This window comes from Hydra viridissima, unplaced genomic scaffold (assembly GCF_058129835.1).
Source record: "Hydra viridissima isolate aposymbiotic clone 2 unplaced genomic scaffold, HvirCarnegie_v1 scaffold_5, whole genome shotgun sequence".
Taxonomy (NCBI): domain Eukaryota; kingdom Metazoa; phylum Cnidaria; class Hydrozoa; order Anthoathecata; family Hydridae; genus Hydra; species Hydra viridissima.
Window position 1 is genome coordinate 2,253,534 of NW_028324304.1, and position 17,895 is coordinate 2,271,428.

The window sequence follows — 17,895 nt, forward strand, 5'->3', positions numbered from 1 at the left end:
ATCATCATCATCATCATCATCATCATCATCATCATCATCATCATCATCATCAAAGTTAAACATGAGCAAAATACTTAGAAAAGAATGTTTCTTAAAGTATTTTGATTTCGGTGTAACATTTAATTAAATGCAAAAGGGAGGGTTTCAAATCCCAATCAGACTTCTGGTACTGTTACATCTAACATGTTTCCCTCTTTAGTTGCATCGTTTAATTGAGGTCTGTGTTCAGGGTTAAGAGTTGGGAAGAGGATAACATTTTCAGATGGGGATGGTACCGCGGTTACTGGTCCCCATGTCACTTTTTAATACAGCTTTATAAGGAACTCCGGAGATTGAAATGTCGATTCGGGCGGATTGACATAGAAATAAAATACAATAACGTGTATTTAATATGAAGTATAAAACAAATTTATTTTGCATATAGTAACTTAGTTTTGAACTCTGGTCGAACTTTAAATTAAGTCGCATATTAAAGATGGTAGAGCTCTTATTTGGAAACACTTTAAAGATGAAGGTGATGCTCGTTCAACGATTTATAGATTAATCAAGTATGAAGCACAAGAAAAATATGCTACTAGAAAAAAAGGAAGAGGGGGTGAAAACCAAAATTCAACCTCGTGCTCAAATCAAGCGGATGTTTGATCATAAAAAGGTGAATTCTAAAAAAAATGTCAAAAAAAATTTCAAATCAACAATTTTAAACACAAAATAGATCACCTGTACAACGTCTGGTAGCCCCTCCGTCTGGGAATGATATTTTTTATTTTAATGATCGAAATAATGCTAGATACTATTATCAAGCAAAATATGAGCATAAATTAGTTTGGGTTACCATTTCGTTTTCTGGAATCTCCAGTTATTAGATTATACCTAGCAAAATGGCTGTTTATCAAAAGGTCTACTTGAAGAATGTTTGAATAAAAGTTTATTTTACTAAAAAAACATTCTAATTATAGGTATGTACTTTGGTACAAACAGCTCTTGTTGTTGTACCAAAGGTATGTACTTTGGTACAACAACTCTTGTTGTTTTAGAGCAACAAGATCTAATAACCATGAATGTTGCAAAATGGCTGTTTATCAAAAGGTGAAGAATGTTTGAATAAAAGTTTACTTTCTTTTACTAAAAAACATTCTTATTATAGGTATATACTTTGGTACAAACATATATACTTTAGTACAAACATGGTATATACTTTGGTACAAACATGGTATATACTTTGGTACAAACATGGTTTTAGAACAACAAGATCCAATAACCCTAATAGAAATGGTTCAGGCGTATCTTGTGGTATTTGGAATTTATAGCAATTTAATATTACAATAATACTTTGGATACATAAATAAGTCTTGCAAAAAAATTAGTTTTGTTTTTAATTTTAGCTACTGTAGACTTCATGCCGTCTTACAGTAACTTTTTTGTAGTAAAAACTTTGTACTCCCAACCAATAATACCAGATCATTTATGTAACAACTTTTCTTTTCTTGGCTGCCTTTAATCGACCTGTTAAGCAAGATTATTTTGCAAATATTTCTAGGCGCAAAATTGAGGGGCTTGATTATCCGGTTAGTTTTTTAGGTCTATTTGTGATGGATATCTTTTCTGTGAACGCATAATTTTGCGGTGTAAAAATGTTAATTAAACACGAGTCTTTTGTTCGATCTGCAAAAAATGAATTCCGTTATGTGAGGGCGATACAAGAAAATATACGTTCGGCCATCCTTGTACATTTATAATACATATATATATACAGTATTGAAAAAGTTAGAAACCCATAAATAAAAAAAAATATTTTTTTCAAATAAATTTAATTAACTTTTATTCTAAAGATAATAAAATAGTCTTTTTTTTCAAACATATTAAATAGAACATGAGAAAAAAGAAGATTTTTTTTTGAAAATTAATTAATAGAACCTATAAAAATAAGGATTAAATATTATTAAGGACAGGCGAAAAACACGGTAAAAAAGTGCGAAAAACACGGCGTACTTTAATAAAAATCGCAAAAAACACGGTTAAAACACGGAAAAAACACGGCATCAAAATGCCACATTTTTATTCATAGTGAAATAACATCAATAAGCAAAAACTGTGTTTTAACTAAGGTTTTATGACCGTTTGTTCAACTTTGTTGCTGAAGTCTCTAAATTGAAATTATTCACTTAGCTCTTAGCTTACTGAATTAAAAACATTACACGACAAATGAACACAGTGGGGGAGTATCCCTTGGAGATTTCTCATAATCTTCTTCATGTAACTGGCATTGTCTGCAACAAATGCATTGACTTTATTGAAGTTAACGTTGAACTTGTTCAGGGTCTTAATAATTGCCTGACTGACTGTCGTTGCATTAACGTTTTCTAAGTAGACCAGATTAACTATTACCGCCTTCATCTGCGTTTCATCAGAACTTGTTACTGGTAGTATAAACAGTATATGTAGAACGAAACAATCTTGGGAATCGCTGGCTTCATCAGCGGCTACAACAACTTAAGATGCTGCTTCAACACGGGCTTTCAATTCATCATGAGTAACATCAAAAACTTTCGGTAGATAATCGTGCCGTAGGTGACTTGCACATGGTAGTGCCCCAAGGTTCTTCACATTCGTCTGTAAATATTTCTTTAGCTTAGGATGATCAAGTTAGTTTAGCGGTATGTTAGCTGCAGTAAATGCCTCCACTAATTCAAACTGAGCAAGATTTCGTGCATTACGTGACTCAGATACCGCCTTAAATCCACCTGTTATTGTAGCTTGCTTCTTCGCACGAGTTTCATTTTTTTCATCGAGGCTTTTACATTTTTGAGTGTTCATAGGTGTTAGCTAGTGTCTATCGATCGTACCTTTTCTCGTATGATCTAGTGTAACATTACAACTTGTGAAAAGAGTTGGCCATCGTCGGCGTGCAAAGTTCCCTTGGGATACTGTTTTGCGCGCTCGGCACTAGAATCATTCACGGTGTTCTTCAATATAGTTAAATGTAAGATGTTTATTGATTGACACGCAACTCGTTTACGAAAAAATGGTAATTACTAACCGGAAATGACAGATGGGTTGACGTCAAGCAATTACCACTAACAACAAGTAAGAGAATAGAGCGAGTTAATTTTAAAAAAAAAACAGAAAATCACGGTAAATCTGACCAAGGACGTATTAATAGATGGACGTTCAACGCATTGTTTCATAAAAAAGATATGCGTGTTACGCTTTGTTTAGATAACAAAAGCGAAACAATAGGTGATAATTGCGAAACCGGGGAGTATTTTTATTTTTTTCGACGTCGGAAAAAGATGGTCTCGACTATCCAATAAAAATATTTTTAAAAGTATTTTACTGAGCATCTGTTGTTTTCTCGCAGCGAACACAACGTTTCAGTTCTACATTTTCTCTTCTCCTTAAAATTCCCTTTACAAAAAGTTTTCCTTCAATTTATACTATACAAAGAACCTCAAATATGCTCATAAAATAAACCGCTTAAACTATATTTACAACATATCAAATAAACTACGTCAATCAAATCCGCCGTAAATAGTTTCTTCACGCAATTCAATTACAGCATCGATACATAAAATGAGTATGACAGAAAACTTTGCTATTAATCAAGATTATTCTCTTTTGCTTGAAAATATTGATAACCAAATTGAATTAGTTGTGGATGATTTTATTGAGATAGATCTTGAAGAGTTGGCGGAATTGTTATCAGAGGATTTTGAATTGGAGCTCATACCACCAGCAATTCCTACAGAGAAGCTGATTGCAGAAGAAACCAAAATGCTGAAAAAAACAGAAAAACGCTTAATAACTAAATTTACCTGTCTGAAATGTTACAATAAATATCTTAGAGAATCGAATTTTAAAAAGCATGAAAAGAAGTGTTACATTGCCACTAAAGGTGTGCTTATACTCACATGTTGTGGAGCTTAACGCCTAAACGGATGCTAATTTATATTTACAAATACTCCCAGATTATGAAAATATTGTAATAACTCTTAATTTTGATTTTAGAAATTATTCAAAACTGTAAATTGTTGTAATGTACTATTAAACTTCCATATAGAAGAATGCAAGTTGTCTTTATTACATTTTTTACATATACTGGTGTAAGAAAATGTACACAGTTAAAAAATGGCTAGTTAAAGGTAATAGATGATTGACATTTCTCTTTAACCTGGGTTCCATTACAGCCAAGTTCGTATGGTAGATGGTGCTAAAATCACAACAGACTTCTAAACATACTAATGAACAACCTTTATGTCTAATAACTTTAAAGTTTTCAACTGTATTACCTTCTCTCGTTTCAATTATTCCAACATCCTTATTTGATGTGCTTCGGAAATTTTTAAAATCAGAAAATTTATTTCTGATTAGAAAAAAAGATAGTGGAAGTCATTATTACATTTACAGATGTTTATGCATGAAATGTTGGAGAATATAATATTAGCAGATTGAAGATTTAGTTGATCTGGAAGAGATTTGTTAATGTTAATGGATAATGGCACTTCATGATTTAAAACAATTAGTCTCCACATGCCATTTGATTGGCGATAACTATTGATTTTAACTATTACAAAATAATTTTGGTTATTTTCATTGTAACAGTCAAAACCATGTTTTGATGCAAATGCTTTTAACCGTTGATGAATATTTATCGCATGTACTTTTTTATTTCTTCCAACTCTTGTGAGTGTGTTACATACATAACAGGTTTTTGTGTGTTCAGAAAAAGTGAAGAATTTATCATTCCTCTCAACTTCAAAGCCTTTTTTTGATTTTAAATCTAACCTGTATAAAACCATATAACATGATTTGCATAAATATTCAGGATGAACTTTTTGATAGTCTGAGGTTGTATCCAGCTTGTAAAAGCTAAGAATTGCTTGTTTATAGATAACAACAGGTTTTATTTGATAGTGACTATCCTGCTTTATTATGCAGCCACACTTTCTACATAAATGTTTTAAATATTCCTCATGAAGACTCATTTATCCTGTAATGAGATAATAAATATGAATATAAGATTGTTTCTTTTGATATAATATTTAGAAAAGGTTAAAAATAAGGTTGCACATCACTTGTAGAAGGCTCAAGAATATGCAACTAAAAGTATGGTCTTATCATTTTTATTATTTCTGTTGTTACTATTAGTAACAACAGTAATAATTAAAAAAATAAGATCATTATAACTTAAAGTAGCTCTACATGACAGTTTAAAAATGCTTAAACAAAAATGCTCATTAAAAATACATACTTTATATATCTTTCCAACTCCTGAAACGAATAGTATTTTATGAACTTTAAGATGCTTTTAGTTATAATACCTTTAGACAAAATGCAGTTTAGGTATCGAAAGTAAGAAATTTTTTAACTAGGTCGTTCACGAAAAAAAAAATCACAAATTCAAGAGAGAAAAAAAAGCGAGGCAAAAAAGTTCGACATTTCCGACAAAAATAAGAAATACTCTCTGATTTGAACCTTAAAGTGGGAAGCATAATCTGAGAGTGGGGTGAAAAGAACACTAAAAATATCTTTTTCGACCTTTAAACTATATCATAGCAGGTTCAATTTAATAAGGAAAATTTGTTTCACTTTACTCTATCCATTCTAGTAAACCAAACATAGCCTTTTTGCAAAAGCCTAGTTTTAGACGTCAAAGTTTAAACACAGCTAAATTTTTATTAAGCAAAGTTCATAGCTCAAATCAACCTTTTTCAGATTTGTGAACTATTCTTGATTAATTTTTTTGTCTTTTATAACCATAAGCTTCAGTAAATGCATAATTATAATGGGTTTACTGAGGGAGGTTTTTTGACGGAAATTTGACGAGTAGAAGTCGGAGTATCTGTATCATGAATTTAGAAAATTGACGGTAACACGCATAGTTTTTGGCTAATTGGCGGCACCTTTGATCTATAACAATGCGTTGAACGTCCATCTATTAATACGTCCTTGATCTGACAAAAACACGGATTTCTCAGAAAACACGGCAAATGACGAAAAACACTGAAAACACGGCTTCCGTGTTTTCGTGTTTTTCGCCTGTCCCTAAATATAATGTGTTAATTTAAAAAAAATTTTTTTGTGTGAAAAAGTTAAGAACCACAAAGAATTTTTTGCGCTTAAATATGGCGGAAACGTCTTTTTTAATATAATTTTATTTTTTTTGTTTAAACATTCTATTAATGATCTGAGTCATTACCAAAAAAACAATAAAAGTATTTGAAAGAAATTAATTTATTTTTATATACTTTTAAAAAAAGTATTTGATTTTAAAAATCCTTTCTTTTGAAAAAAAATCCTTTCTTTTGAAAAAATGAGCAGAAAAGCTATTACCAATGAAGATCGTGTAAAAGTGGTGCATTTTCACCAGGAAGGTAAATCCGCTCGTGAAACAAAAATGGAGGACGTTAATGTTCAGTGATGAGATGAATATCGAGGTTGATAACCAAAAAAACCGAATTATGATTCGCAGCACGGTGAATAGGAACATGCTCTATGACCTTGCAACCCCAGAAACTTTTTTCTTTTTTTTTTTTGATTATCATTTGAAAACATTTCCTCATTCAAAAAATGTAAACAATAATTTTTTTTAGTGGGGGCCTGGGGAGAAATCACATATTTTAGGTGATTTCTCCCCAGGCCCCCACTAAAAGTGCCCAGGAATTGTTGTTCAAGATAGGCAACTAAGAGGCATGGGGCATACTCAGATTTCTAGTATGTAGATACTGGTGTCGAATGAGGATGAATTGCAAAAAATTTGGGTAATTGGAGCTAAACTACCCCCCTCCACCCCTAACTGCCCCCTTCCTAGAATTACGTCTCCTTTCCTTTAATCGTAAAAAAAATTTTTTTTTTGTCCTATCACAAACTAGGTCAAAGTTCATGGACAGATTTCAAACTTCACCAAAAAATCTCTTTTCGTTTAAGATTTATAACTATGCAAAGCTTAAAATTAGCCCCTGAAATAACTTTAAGGTGGCTCTAACTTCTGCATTTTAAAGATAAATGTTTCAAAATAGCTTTAAATGAAAAAAAAATTATTTTTATTAACAAATACATTTCAAAAAACTATAAGTTTTGTTTTGTTTTGCTGAGTCAGCAAAAAATAAGTAAAATATAAACACAATTTTAAAACTGTATAACTCCTGAAATATACATCCAATGAACTTAAAAATTTCAGAATATCTTTATGGTTCTAACACAAAGGGACTGTAGCAGAATTTTTTTTATGAAAATGACGGATAAAACCAATCGAAGCAAAATAAAAATCCATTTTTTATTTAAGATAATTACTTCAAACTTGTAAATTGCCCAGATGTAAATTGCATTAAAAATCTTTAGAATTGGCTTGATAAAGAGATTGCCAAGAAAGCACCAGCGAGCCTTGAGGAGTTGCACAATATTTTACCAGGCAATACTTGAAAATGTTCCCAAACATTATTTAGAGAATTTAAAAGACTCAATGCCAAATCGTATGAGGGCTTAAAAATTCATGGTAGAATTACGCGGTATTAGGCAAAAATCACCGTTTTTTGTTCTGTAGTTCTTAACATTTTCACAACTTTTTTAAAATAAAAATTACCTATAAAACTTTAAATACATTTTTTTTTTATTTGTTTAAGTTTTTATCATTAGTACTTTTTATTTTGTTTGTCTATTTTCTAAAATTTATTATTATTTTTCTACCAGAAAAATATATTCGGTTAAATAAAAATTTAAAAATAAAAATAAAATATGATTTGTTTTTTTGGTGGTTCTTAAATTTTTCACAATTGTATTGTTCAATTGATTGATTTCAGTTTTTCGAAATTTAATTGCCGTTAGTAAAATTGTAAAAGAGAACGCATCCGTCACACTCGCTAGCTCAAAAGGTCCGCATTTCAAGTTTTCGAAACAAAGTACAAACAAAAATTCCGAGCTATCTAAAAGTAATTGTTAAACAAAACAGTCGTAGCAATTGCTTTTTGAAACAAAAAACTTTACGTTGGATCGACTTAGATTTTGTTTTCAAAGTTATTTCTGAATAATATAAAAGTACCAACAGTTCGGCCTGTCGGAGAAATTATTTCTCTACCATCCCCTACTGCCCACTGAGTGCAAAATCTTTACTAATACGAAAAGTATTTTTTGAGAAACATAAAAACTTACTTTTCAGGAAATTTTATTTTAGAAAGAAAATTTCCTAAAATATCCTCAACACAGACCATATATCCAAATAAGAATAGTCTGCAAACTTTCTGCTCACAAAAAACTATATCTTCATTTCTTTAATGCACCATGAAAAGCATTGTAAAAAATCAGTTACAAATTAATTTAAAAATTCTCTTTTTTGAGTATTACAGAAAAAGAGCACTTTAAATAATAATAAATAAATTCTGCATTTACTATTAACTCATACTCATGTTTTTTATATCAAATGAGATTTTTGGACTGTTTGTGAATACATTTATCAAAATAGAAAAATTTCAAGTTGACTTGTGAAACTGTTGATTTATATTACGACCAATCAACCATCGACGAATTTCACTTGTTCCAGCACCTATTTCATACAACTTTGCATCTCTAAGTAAACGACCTGTAGGATAATCATTTATATACCCATTTCCACCTAAGCATTGTATTCCTTGCAGAGCAATCTGAGTGGCTTTCTCTGCAACATACAATATAACACCAGCACAATCTTTGCTATTAAAATGCCCACTGTCAATGGCTTTTGCAACAGAATAAACATAGGACCGACTGGCAGATAATGCAACATACATATCAGCTAATTTTGCTTGCATCAACTGAAAATGCCCAATAGATTGACCAAACTGCTCACGCATATGTACATAAGGAAATACAACATCATTTACTGCTTGCATTATACCAAGAGGCCCACCTGATAACACTAGACGCTCTATATCTAAACCACTAAATAAAACATATACTCCTTGATTTAGTTGACCCAGTATATTTTCAGCAGGAACTCTGCAATCTTCAAATACTAACTCACATGTATTTGACCCTCTCATGCCCAATTTGTCTAGCTTGGGCATTGTAGAAAACCCACTCATGCCACGCTCTATGATAAAACAAGTAATGCCATGTGCAGCTTTTTCGTGATTAGGTTCTGTTTTTGCATAAACAACAAAAGTATGAGCATCTGGTCCATTGGTTATCCAAAACTTGTTGCCATTGAGAATGTAGTCATCTTTGTCTCTAACAGCATGAAGCTTCATAGAGACTACATCTGAACCTTTAAAAAAAAAATGAAAAAACCTATGACTGACATCTTGAGAAATTCAAAACTCTTTAACAACTAATCCACATAGATTATAAAAAAATATTAAATACACAAGATTCATTGTTTAAACATTAAAGGTTTTTAATGCTAAAACAACAAACTTTATGTATTCCAATATTTTTTTATAATGATTGTGGATTGTTTGATAAGGAATTAAACAAAAGGGAATAAAATGGCAGAAAGAAAAAGATGGAAACCCATAATTGCTTTATGGTTGTAATGACCAACCTGAACCAACTTCGCTCATAGCAAGAGAACCAAAATGTTCACCACTAATTAACTTTGGAAGATATTTTTCTTTTTGTTTTTTAGTTCCATTGCGAGCAATTTGGTTTACACAAAGGTTTGAATGAGCACCATAACTAAGTCCAATAGCACCAGAGGCACGACTGATTTCTTCCATTGCTATAACATGCTCAAAATAACCCAATCCAAGACCTCCATATTCTTCTGGTACAGTTATACCAAGAAGCCCCATATGACCAAGTTTCTTCCAAAATTCACTAAACAATAAGAAAAGTAATTATATACAAATTGGGACTAAATGGTTTATGAACCCAAATTGCCTGATTTTATCTTTAAAAAAAAAACCTGATTGGTGCTGAATAACATTATAAGTACAGCATAAAAAGCATGTGTTTTTTTCCTGCTTATTACTTATACATAAATGAATATATAAAAATTGTGAAAGTTAAAGCAATGTAAAAATATCTGTAGTACCTAGAAGGATATAGATTTGTTAATAGGGATATCGGAATCTACATCATATATATGCAATTGTCTTTTATAGCTTATTTGATATATTAAAAGGATCTGATAGATAAGATCCCTTATATATTGATAATAATTTCTGCAAACTTACCCAAGCTCGCTCCAACCATTATTTTTGTCGATTTGATCAGCAAAAGGAGCAAGATTTTTTTTGCAAAATTCATGTACTGTTTGCCTGAAACTCACCTGATCTGGATTTAATCCGAATAGTTTATCGTCTACGCCTGCACTTAAAATTTTGGAAGACACTGATAAAGAACGTTCTCCAACAACACCTGCTCGAAGTACAAACGAATAAAGGTTTTTTGTAACGCGGATTGCCATTTCGTTCGTGCTTAATGTAAAATTATAAAAGCTAATTACAAACAAACTTGGTCTCGTTTATAAAACGAAAAGTAACTCCGCGGCTTGTTTTATCATGAAAGCTGTAGCAAGTGAGCAGGGTGCTATCGACAAATGGAAAAACATAAAAGGAATTCAAAAGGGAGAACTTGGAGGAAGCGAAAGAATGTGCGTAAGTATATTAACAACCAAAGCTCAAGAGTGATTTCGTATGCAGGACTAATCTCTTGGTCATTAAAGAAGGGTTTACTTATACATGCAATCACTCCGAAAGTATTCAAGGAAACAGGTAGAGGTTTAAAAACAACAAAAAGTGTGAATCCGCCAGATTCAATCATAGCATTACCTTTCAATCTTCTAATAACATTTGATACTGTTTTGGAAAACAGCATCTTAAATTTTATATTCTGTAATCATACTTCAATATCCCAGAAATATTTATTCATCATATTTTTGTTAATTGAAAAAAGGAAGGGTAAAGACTCGCAGTTTTTTCATTATATTGACACATTACCAACTAGTTTTAGCACTCCTTCTTATATTAATCAAGATGAAACGAAAAAATGTCCATTTTTCATACAAGAAGAAATTGGTTTACAAAAAAGGTTAATTTTGAACGCTGTTGAGAATATTGCTAAGCTACAGCACCTCATATCTTTTGGTCCTTGTTTAAAAGCAGAAGTCAAGTGGGCTTGGAATGTTATTAATACCAGATCAGTGTACTTTAATGCAAAACACTTAAAGTGTTTCAAAAAAAATGCATCTATCACTGTTGATTTTGCCTTAGCACCAGTCTTAGACCTTCTTAATCATACTGATACTGCTAATGTGAGTCTGATATATGTTTATCTATTTATATATACAATATGTGTGTGTGTGTGTGTGTGTGTGTGTGTATATGTGGGAAAAAACCCCAATTTTCCTCAACTATTCAGGTTTTTTTTTCACCCTTTAATATCTGAACACGAATATAAATAACACATATAGTGTGTCATTATTAACATTATTAACTCAAAAGCCTGAAGAAAATAGTTTTCTTAAAGAACTTTTGAATTGTGCTGGTAATCATATTTAAAAATGTGTTTACTATAAAAAGAAATTTTCCGCTTACTGGAATTTGTTTTTTAGGATTACTTTGTATTTTAATTTTTGGTTTTTAATGTTTGCTTTATCTGGTCTTATTCTATTTTTATGATGATATGTTTCAGTAAAAAAAATTCTTTTCACTTTTTTTCTGGTCTTCTGTTTACATATTTTGGTTTTTTTAGGTAGTAGCAGGCTTTAATAAAGATTCACAGCATTATGAAATAATCACCAATGATGTTTACACACCTGGTTCTCAACTCTTTATAAATTATGGTCCACATAGTAATAGGAAGTTATTTTATGAGTATGGTTTTGTTTTGTCTAAAAATATACACTCAGTAATACCTGTACCTGCAGGCTTCCTCAATGAATGCTTTAATATGACCTCCAACCCTCTTAAGTTTGAAACAATGGATTTTCTGGACATAAATAAAATGCAATGTAATGCTGATGGCTTTAATTGGATTTTTGAGGCAGTTGCCCATATAAACCAACATATTAAACTTGGTACTTTAAAATCTGCTGTTTTTAAAAGTTTCATTGACAAACCCTGTGATGGTATTTGTATCATAGAAGACATTAAAAGAAAAACTTTGAAGTATATGATAGAGGAACACAACAGTTGGTTAAAAAATTTGTATAATTGTTCAACGCCGTCTGTTGTTGTTGCAAAAATTTTAATAGAATCTGAAGTTATTCTACTTTCAAAACTTCTAGAATCTTTATCTAGCAGGTGTCTACTTGATTGCAGTTTGTAAAAAATGATAGTTTGGTTCTTTAGAGATTTTTTTAGAGCTGAGATTTCTTTTTAAACTAGTTAGAAGGACAGAAACATCATGAACAGAAAACAATACATATTGCCTGATTGTCATATAAACGTACATAGAAACATAGAAATAAATTTTTTGATATAAGACAGAAAACAATCCCGATACTAAATGTTATATAAACGTAGAAAGAAACCTTTTGGGGTGAATTTAAGGAATAAGTACAATTTTTAGCAGTAAATACAATTGACTGTGGACAAAATTAATTCCACCAAAAAAACCACAGACCAATTCTTTTTTGTGGGGGTCATTTTGTCTACAGTTATTTTCTGGCAATCAGTTGTAGTAAACCCTATAAATTCTATAGGTTGCAGGTTCATCTTTTAAGTTAGATCTGTTGTTTATTTACAGGATATAAAGTATCGATATCATTATACTAAAGAACTTTTAACGGTTTTCAATTTTCGCAAAAAGAAAAGTGATGTGCTTACTTTTAACCCTTTACCCTTACTTCAAAACTTGTCCTTCTCCCATTTAAACCCCCACCCATAAAACTCTAATTGTTACTAACTCCCCGGAAGTAAGCTTTATCTTTTAAGGTGAGCACCTATACACAAGAAGAGTCTCTGCATCACTTCTGTACGCAAAAAGAATCTTTGCATCACTTCTACATTTATCATAAAAAGTTCCGATTGGGAAATGGTAGAAACACATTCTGTTTGATTTTATTACAATAGGCCTTTAAAAAGAGCACATTACGAGTATATTTAATCAAAGTGTAAAAATAGTTAACCAAAACGGTTTGCTTGTTAAACTGACAAATAAAATAGCATTTTATGATACATTATTACTCTAAGTACTGCTTTAAGCCTGCAACATCCTTTTTTTTTTTTTTTCTGAATTTAGTTGCCCTATATATATAAGTTACCCACCAAGTAAATAGTGAAAAGTAATTTTAGATTCCCTGCTACGTCCGCATTATATATCAAGTCCACATAAGGAATCATTTAACTTCATCATTTTACACGAATACTTACAGCTGTATTATGCATGTTCATAACAAGAAAAAAGAGCTTTAAAAAAGTTTCACTAGAAAAAGATTTCATCTTGAAATCTTTTACTCATTTATTCATCTTGAGATTTTAATGAGCGAAGAAAAACCCTGAGTAATTGAGGAAAAACTGGGTTTATTCCCATTCTTTCCGATAGAAGTGAAATGTATAAAAGTTGATCAGGAACTATGTTGATCTCATGTCTTTGCACCAGCATCTTTCAAATACTGGTGCAAAGACATGAGATCAGCATAGTTCCTGATTGATTAGTCTCACTTTCTTTGCAAACTTATCAGATGGCCTCGCAAAAACTCCAGTTTAATTTCTCTCTTCTGGTAAATTTATCAGTACATCCCCTTTATTCGATGCTATATGATGAGGTAAGTTTACAATGTAATCAAAAATACTAACTTTTTCTTCGTTATTTAATGTGCATTCCTTGTATGGAGGATCAAGAAAATTTGGGACCCAACCGGTTTTCTTTACAACGAATAATTTTCCGTAAGCAATGAAATTTTTCGCATGTTTCCTCTTTCGTCTTACTTAATAATACTAATGTCAATTTGCTGGGTACCTGTTTATTCTACTGATAAGGTTCTTGAATTACATTTCAATAGCCCCCCATCGTGTTTTAATTGAAGTTTAAATGTGTTTCCCTCATTTTCATATTTCTCCTCTCATTTTTTTTTAAGGTGGCTACCCACCATTTAAAAAAAATATTGATAGAATCGCTTTTTTACCTCACACTTAAACATTTTAGTAGCATTGGAATCAAAACAGATAAAAAAATACAAATTTTTCATATTTTCAACATTACGTCATTAATTATGTGCATAATTAACTTAAAAACAGCATATTTTTCAACAAGGATAACTAACTGCCAAATTTTTCAAATTAAGTCAAACTTTTCAAAAACATTGTTTATTGTATAAACTATGTGCTGAGTCAAAAAAAAAATTATATATTTTTTTATATGCTCTGGAATTTGCAATTTAGTGTAATGCTTAAATTAAATACCAAAATAGCCCAAGTTACCCAAATTTTTATTTGAATAGGATACCATAGTGTAAATATTTTTAACTCAGCACATTCACCTAACTACATTTTATCTCTGTAAAAAATTTCAAAGAAAAATATTAAACCAAACTAAAGATATCTTTGTTAGAAGATAGAAAATTTTTCAACTGTCGCTAAGGCCGTTGCTATGGAATTTTTTAAAATTTTAGAAGTTTGCCCTTTTTTAAAAAGCAAAATTAGGGTAAGTTATAAAACTTTTATGCCACTGTTGTACGTTATTTATTGTTTATAAAGGTTAAACCTTCCACAAATAAGAAAAAAAAAAATTTCACTTTTTTTTTATTTTTTCAGATTTTAATAGTGTGTAGCCACCTTAAAGACAAGCCAAAGCTAATTTACATCTTGAAGATATGTAATTATTATTTAATATTTTTATGTTTGTATGTATACTTAAAGCCATGAGACCGCATTCATTAAAATGAAACGTGCTGAAACTACTTAGTCACTATTTTCAGTTCAGTTTTTTAGAAGTTTCGATTGTCCCTCTTTCAGTCTTTTACATCTGATCATTGTAACACGATCTGTTGACTTCCGTGAACAAGATTGGTGCTTGTTAATTTGTTTAATTAAGTACATAAATATATTTGAAATAGCTGGAATTTAACACTCCTAAACTTAAAAAAGATAATTAAAACCCATAATAATCATAAACGTTTCATTTTTTCATATTTCTCAGATTTGTCTAAAATTGAAAACAATATTTGTTTATTTATGGAAATAATTAAAAATTATATTTAAATTTAAATAATTAAAATACAATCAAATTTTTGTTTATATATATTTTAATTATTATTGTTTCTACATTCCAGAACGTTTTTGACATACAAAAAGGACGCTCATTATTTACATATGAATTCCTTTCTCCATAAAGGATCCATCCTTTAAGAAAAAAGGAAGTGAAATGTAAATAATCAACACAATAGTAGATACCTAAAATTCTGTTATAAAAAAGTAGATGTCTGAAAATCACGGTGGGCGTTACCAGCAGAAGTACCCATTGCTGTTTTACTTAAGAATGGACTTGTAAAACAAGTTCTGTTATTTATTGTGAGGCGGGTCTTTTTTGAGTATTTTCATTGTGTAAATATTTGTGAGTCGGGGTTTCTTTACGAGGAATGGGGTTTAATGGTTTGTATTTTAGGAGGATAGGGTGTATAGATGTAGGGATGCCTCTTTGGTTCTGTGTAATGGTAGCACTCTGACTTGTGTTATAATACGCGCTTACTTTTCTTGGCGCGCGATATGTTTCTTCCCTATTTTCTTTATAAATAACAAACCTTTTTTCGTTATTAACAAATAATATATTCTTTACTTTACACTATATAAAAAAACTGTTTCTTACTAATTCTTCTGTTCCTTCTTTTATCGTTTATCATGTAACCAACTATAAAATTCCCTACCCTAAATGCCCACCCGTATATCCCTTATGACTATAACTTGTCTTCCCCACTTTAAACAGTTTTCGTAACTTTCTCAAAACCTTCTCGTAGCCTATCTCTCAGGTTCTTTCTCCTCTTCTCTCTACTTTTCTCCACCTCCCTTGCCAACTCTCTTGCCCCTCTTTTTTTCTTTGGGTTTCTCGTTTTTACATTTGTTGCTTTATTTTTTGGCGTTAGCGTCTTTTCATTTTCGTTAGATAGCGTGTAAAATATTAATGGTTGATTTTGGGTATTTTGATTTTTATGAATAGCATCTTGGTTAATTAGGTTTAGCTTCCTCACATTATCATAAATATTAATAATCAATACAGTTAAATACAAAGAAGATATCGTAGTTCACAGCTAGTAGTAGATGAAGTGCTCGAGTCTGTTGTCGTTTGATAGTTGACTGCGAGAGAGAGATGCTCCCATAATCATGATATTTATACCTATTCCCAAGGGGAACATAAATTGTTTATACAATACTAACCAATCCAAACGTGATATGATTGGATTAGCGCAACACCCATATTTCCCACTACTCCTCTAACTCTTGCTCAACTTCAGTGCTTTAAAGGGTAGTGCTCGCAAAGCTTCTGCTTCAATATCACTGGTAGATAATACAAAATTAATACCATCTGCTTCATCTTCAGCGTCATTCTCTACATCATCTTCAGGAGAATCTTCCATCAGACACTTTTTTCTTTAAAAAATTGCAGTCAAAATTTGCAAAAACTTCTGAGCGTAAAAGATCATCTCGAGACTTCAAGCTTTTTCTGTGGCGAAAGCTTTTATCACAATCAATATAGCTGGTAGATAAGGTAAAGCGAAAGCTTTTATATTAGATGGATGTTTGAAATGATTATGCTGATTAAAACAAGAACTCGTAATCGGGGAAAAAATCAGAAGAAAGACACAAGCACTTTTAAATGACAAATGGTTATCCACATTAAAAGTTGTAATCAAAAGACTTGTTTTTCTTAAAGATAATGTGAACATTTTTGGATAAGTGTGGTTGTGTGTGTGAGTAGGGAGAGGAAAGGCTATTACTCTCTTGTGACGTCATCCGATCGTTATTATATGCAAGTGGGATTCTAAAAAATTTAGGAATTAAATTTTTAGGATCTGCAGCCATGAAGAAATTTTTAATTCCTTTTATATATTTGATCATTATCCACATTTTTAGAGTAATCAAAATTTTAAATAACAAGATTTCTATATACTTAAACTGCTGTATAAATATCATGGTTATGGGAGCATCTCTCTCTCTCTCTCTCTCTCTCTCTCTCTCTCTCTCTCTCTCTCTCTATCTTTCTCTCTCGCAATTAAATATATTTCTATATAGTGTTGGTGTTCAATTGTTAATACGTCAATGTTCAATGGTCAATTTAACTGAGTTTAGTTAACTCTTTTAGGCGCTACTTTTATCCTTTTTTTTTTAAGCTTGATAATATGAAATTTTATAAGCGTGAAAATTTAAAATTTAGTTTAATCTTTTCTCTATTTAAAAACTTTTTTTTCTCAACATTCAATCCTTCTCTCTTCACAATTCTAACTTCACAATTCTCTCTTTCGCTCTGGCTGTAAAGCGGCGATAGAGTTCGGGTCTCAATCCAATTGCATTTAGACATACCATAGACATTTTTTCTAGAGAGGAAAATTTTATAGTATATTTAGTAATTGGTTTAGCTTAGTGCATAATACCTTTTTAAAAGTTACATTATTTTAATGTCACTTTGAATTTTATTTTACATTAATTTGATAAAAAGTGGCCACGTTTATTTTTTTTACGTTTGTTACGTTTTTTTAAAAATATTCCCAAGTTTAAACTTACCCCTTCGAAAATTTTAACTTTTTTTTTCCTATTTCTCTTTTTTTTCGGCTGGATCTTCAACATTCAGGACGCATTCCTAAAAATCTAAAAGAAAAAATTGCATTTGCATTACCATAATTAACTTTTATCGACTGATTTTTCCGCTCGTTCTCAAAAAAGGTTTTACGTTTAGTTTTTTTTCTCTTCAATCATCGTATCATTAAGAGAGCAACTACAGCTGCTTCTTCTTCAGAACTGTTTTCCATCTTGAACTTTTGTAGCCCGC

General features: G+C 31.0%; 4 protein-coding genes across 5 annotated transcripts in view; 2 read left to right on the forward strand and 2 right to left on the reverse strand.

Annotated features, from left to right (window-relative positions):
* LOC145189540 (DNA polymerase beta-like) overlaps nt 1-17,895 on the forward strand; it is a 208,412-nt gene that overhangs the window by 127,712 nt on the left and 62,805 nt on the right. The gene's annotated exons all lie outside the window — the stretch shown is intronic.
* On the reverse strand, nt 2,800-5,937 carry LOC149887943 (uncharacterized). Of its 2 annotated transcripts, XM_090089320.1 has the most exons (3): nt 5,249-5,937; nt 4,783-4,987; nt 2,800-3,774 (listed from the first exon to the last, which is right to left on the reverse strand). In XM_090089320.1, the coding sequence occupies exons 2-3, from the start codon at nt 4,980-4,982 to the stop codon at nt 3,606-3,608; spliced, it is 369 nt and encodes a 122-aa protein (XP_089945446.1). In that variant the 5' UTR covers nt 4,983-4,987; nt 5,249-5,937; the 3' UTR covers nt 2,800-3,605. The 2 variants fall into 2 exon arrangements, 1 of the variants encoding a protein (XP_089945446.1); XR_016453035.1 differs by lacking the exon at nt 4,783-4,987.
* On the reverse strand, nt 8,232-10,563 carry LOC145188768 (isovaleryl-CoA dehydrogenase, mitochondrial-like). The gene is made up of 3 exons (XM_080065249.2): nt 10,146-10,563; nt 9,512-9,786; nt 8,232-9,235 (listed from the first exon to the last, which is right to left on the reverse strand). Exons 1-3 carry the CDS (start codon nt 10,376-10,378, stop codon nt 8,463-8,465), a joined length of 1,281 nt encoding a protein of 426 aa, XP_079921375.2. The 5' UTR covers nt 10,379-10,563; the 3' UTR covers nt 8,232-8,462.
* On the forward strand, nt 10,511-12,746 carry LOC145188766 (SET domain-containing protein 4-like). Its single transcript, XM_080065247.2, has 2 exons — nt 10,511-11,224; nt 11,665-12,746. Exons 1-2 carry the CDS (start codon nt 10,511-10,513, stop codon nt 12,238-12,240), a joined length of 1,290 nt encoding a protein of 429 aa, XP_079921373.2. The 3' UTR covers nt 12,241-12,746.

Excerpts from the sequence above, each read along its gene's own strand:
- LOC145188766 (XM_080065247.2), top strand. The coding sequence starts at position 10,511 with ATGGAAAAACATAAAAGGAATTCAAAAGGGAGAACTTGGAGGAAGCGA. Across the intron at positions 11,225-11,664 it reads ATCATACTGATACTGCTAAT|GTAGTAGCAGGCTTTAATAA; the intron begins GTGAGTCTGATA and ends TGGTTTTTTTAG.
- LOC149887943 (XM_090089320.1), bottom strand. The coding sequence starts at position 4,982 with ATGAGTCTTCATGAGGAATATTTAAAACATTTATGTAGAAAGTGTGGC. Across the intron at positions 3,775-4,782 it reads TGTTATATGGTTTTATACAG|CATTTTGGTTTCTTCTGCAA; the intron begins GTTAGATTTAAA and ends TGTTTTTTTCAG.
- LOC145188768 (XM_080065249.2), bottom strand. The coding sequence starts at position 10,378 with ATGGCAATCCGCGTTACAAAAAACCTTTATTCGTTTGTACTTCGAGCA. Across the intron at positions 9,787-10,145 it reads AATGGTTGGAGCGAGCTTGG|TGAATTTTGGAAGAAACTTG; the intron begins GTAAGTTTGCAG and ends CTTATTGTTTAG. Across the intron at positions 9,236-9,511 it reads TATGAGCGAAGTTGGTTCAG|GTTCAGATGTAGTCTCTATG; the intron begins GTTGGTCATTAC and ends TTTTTTTTAAAG.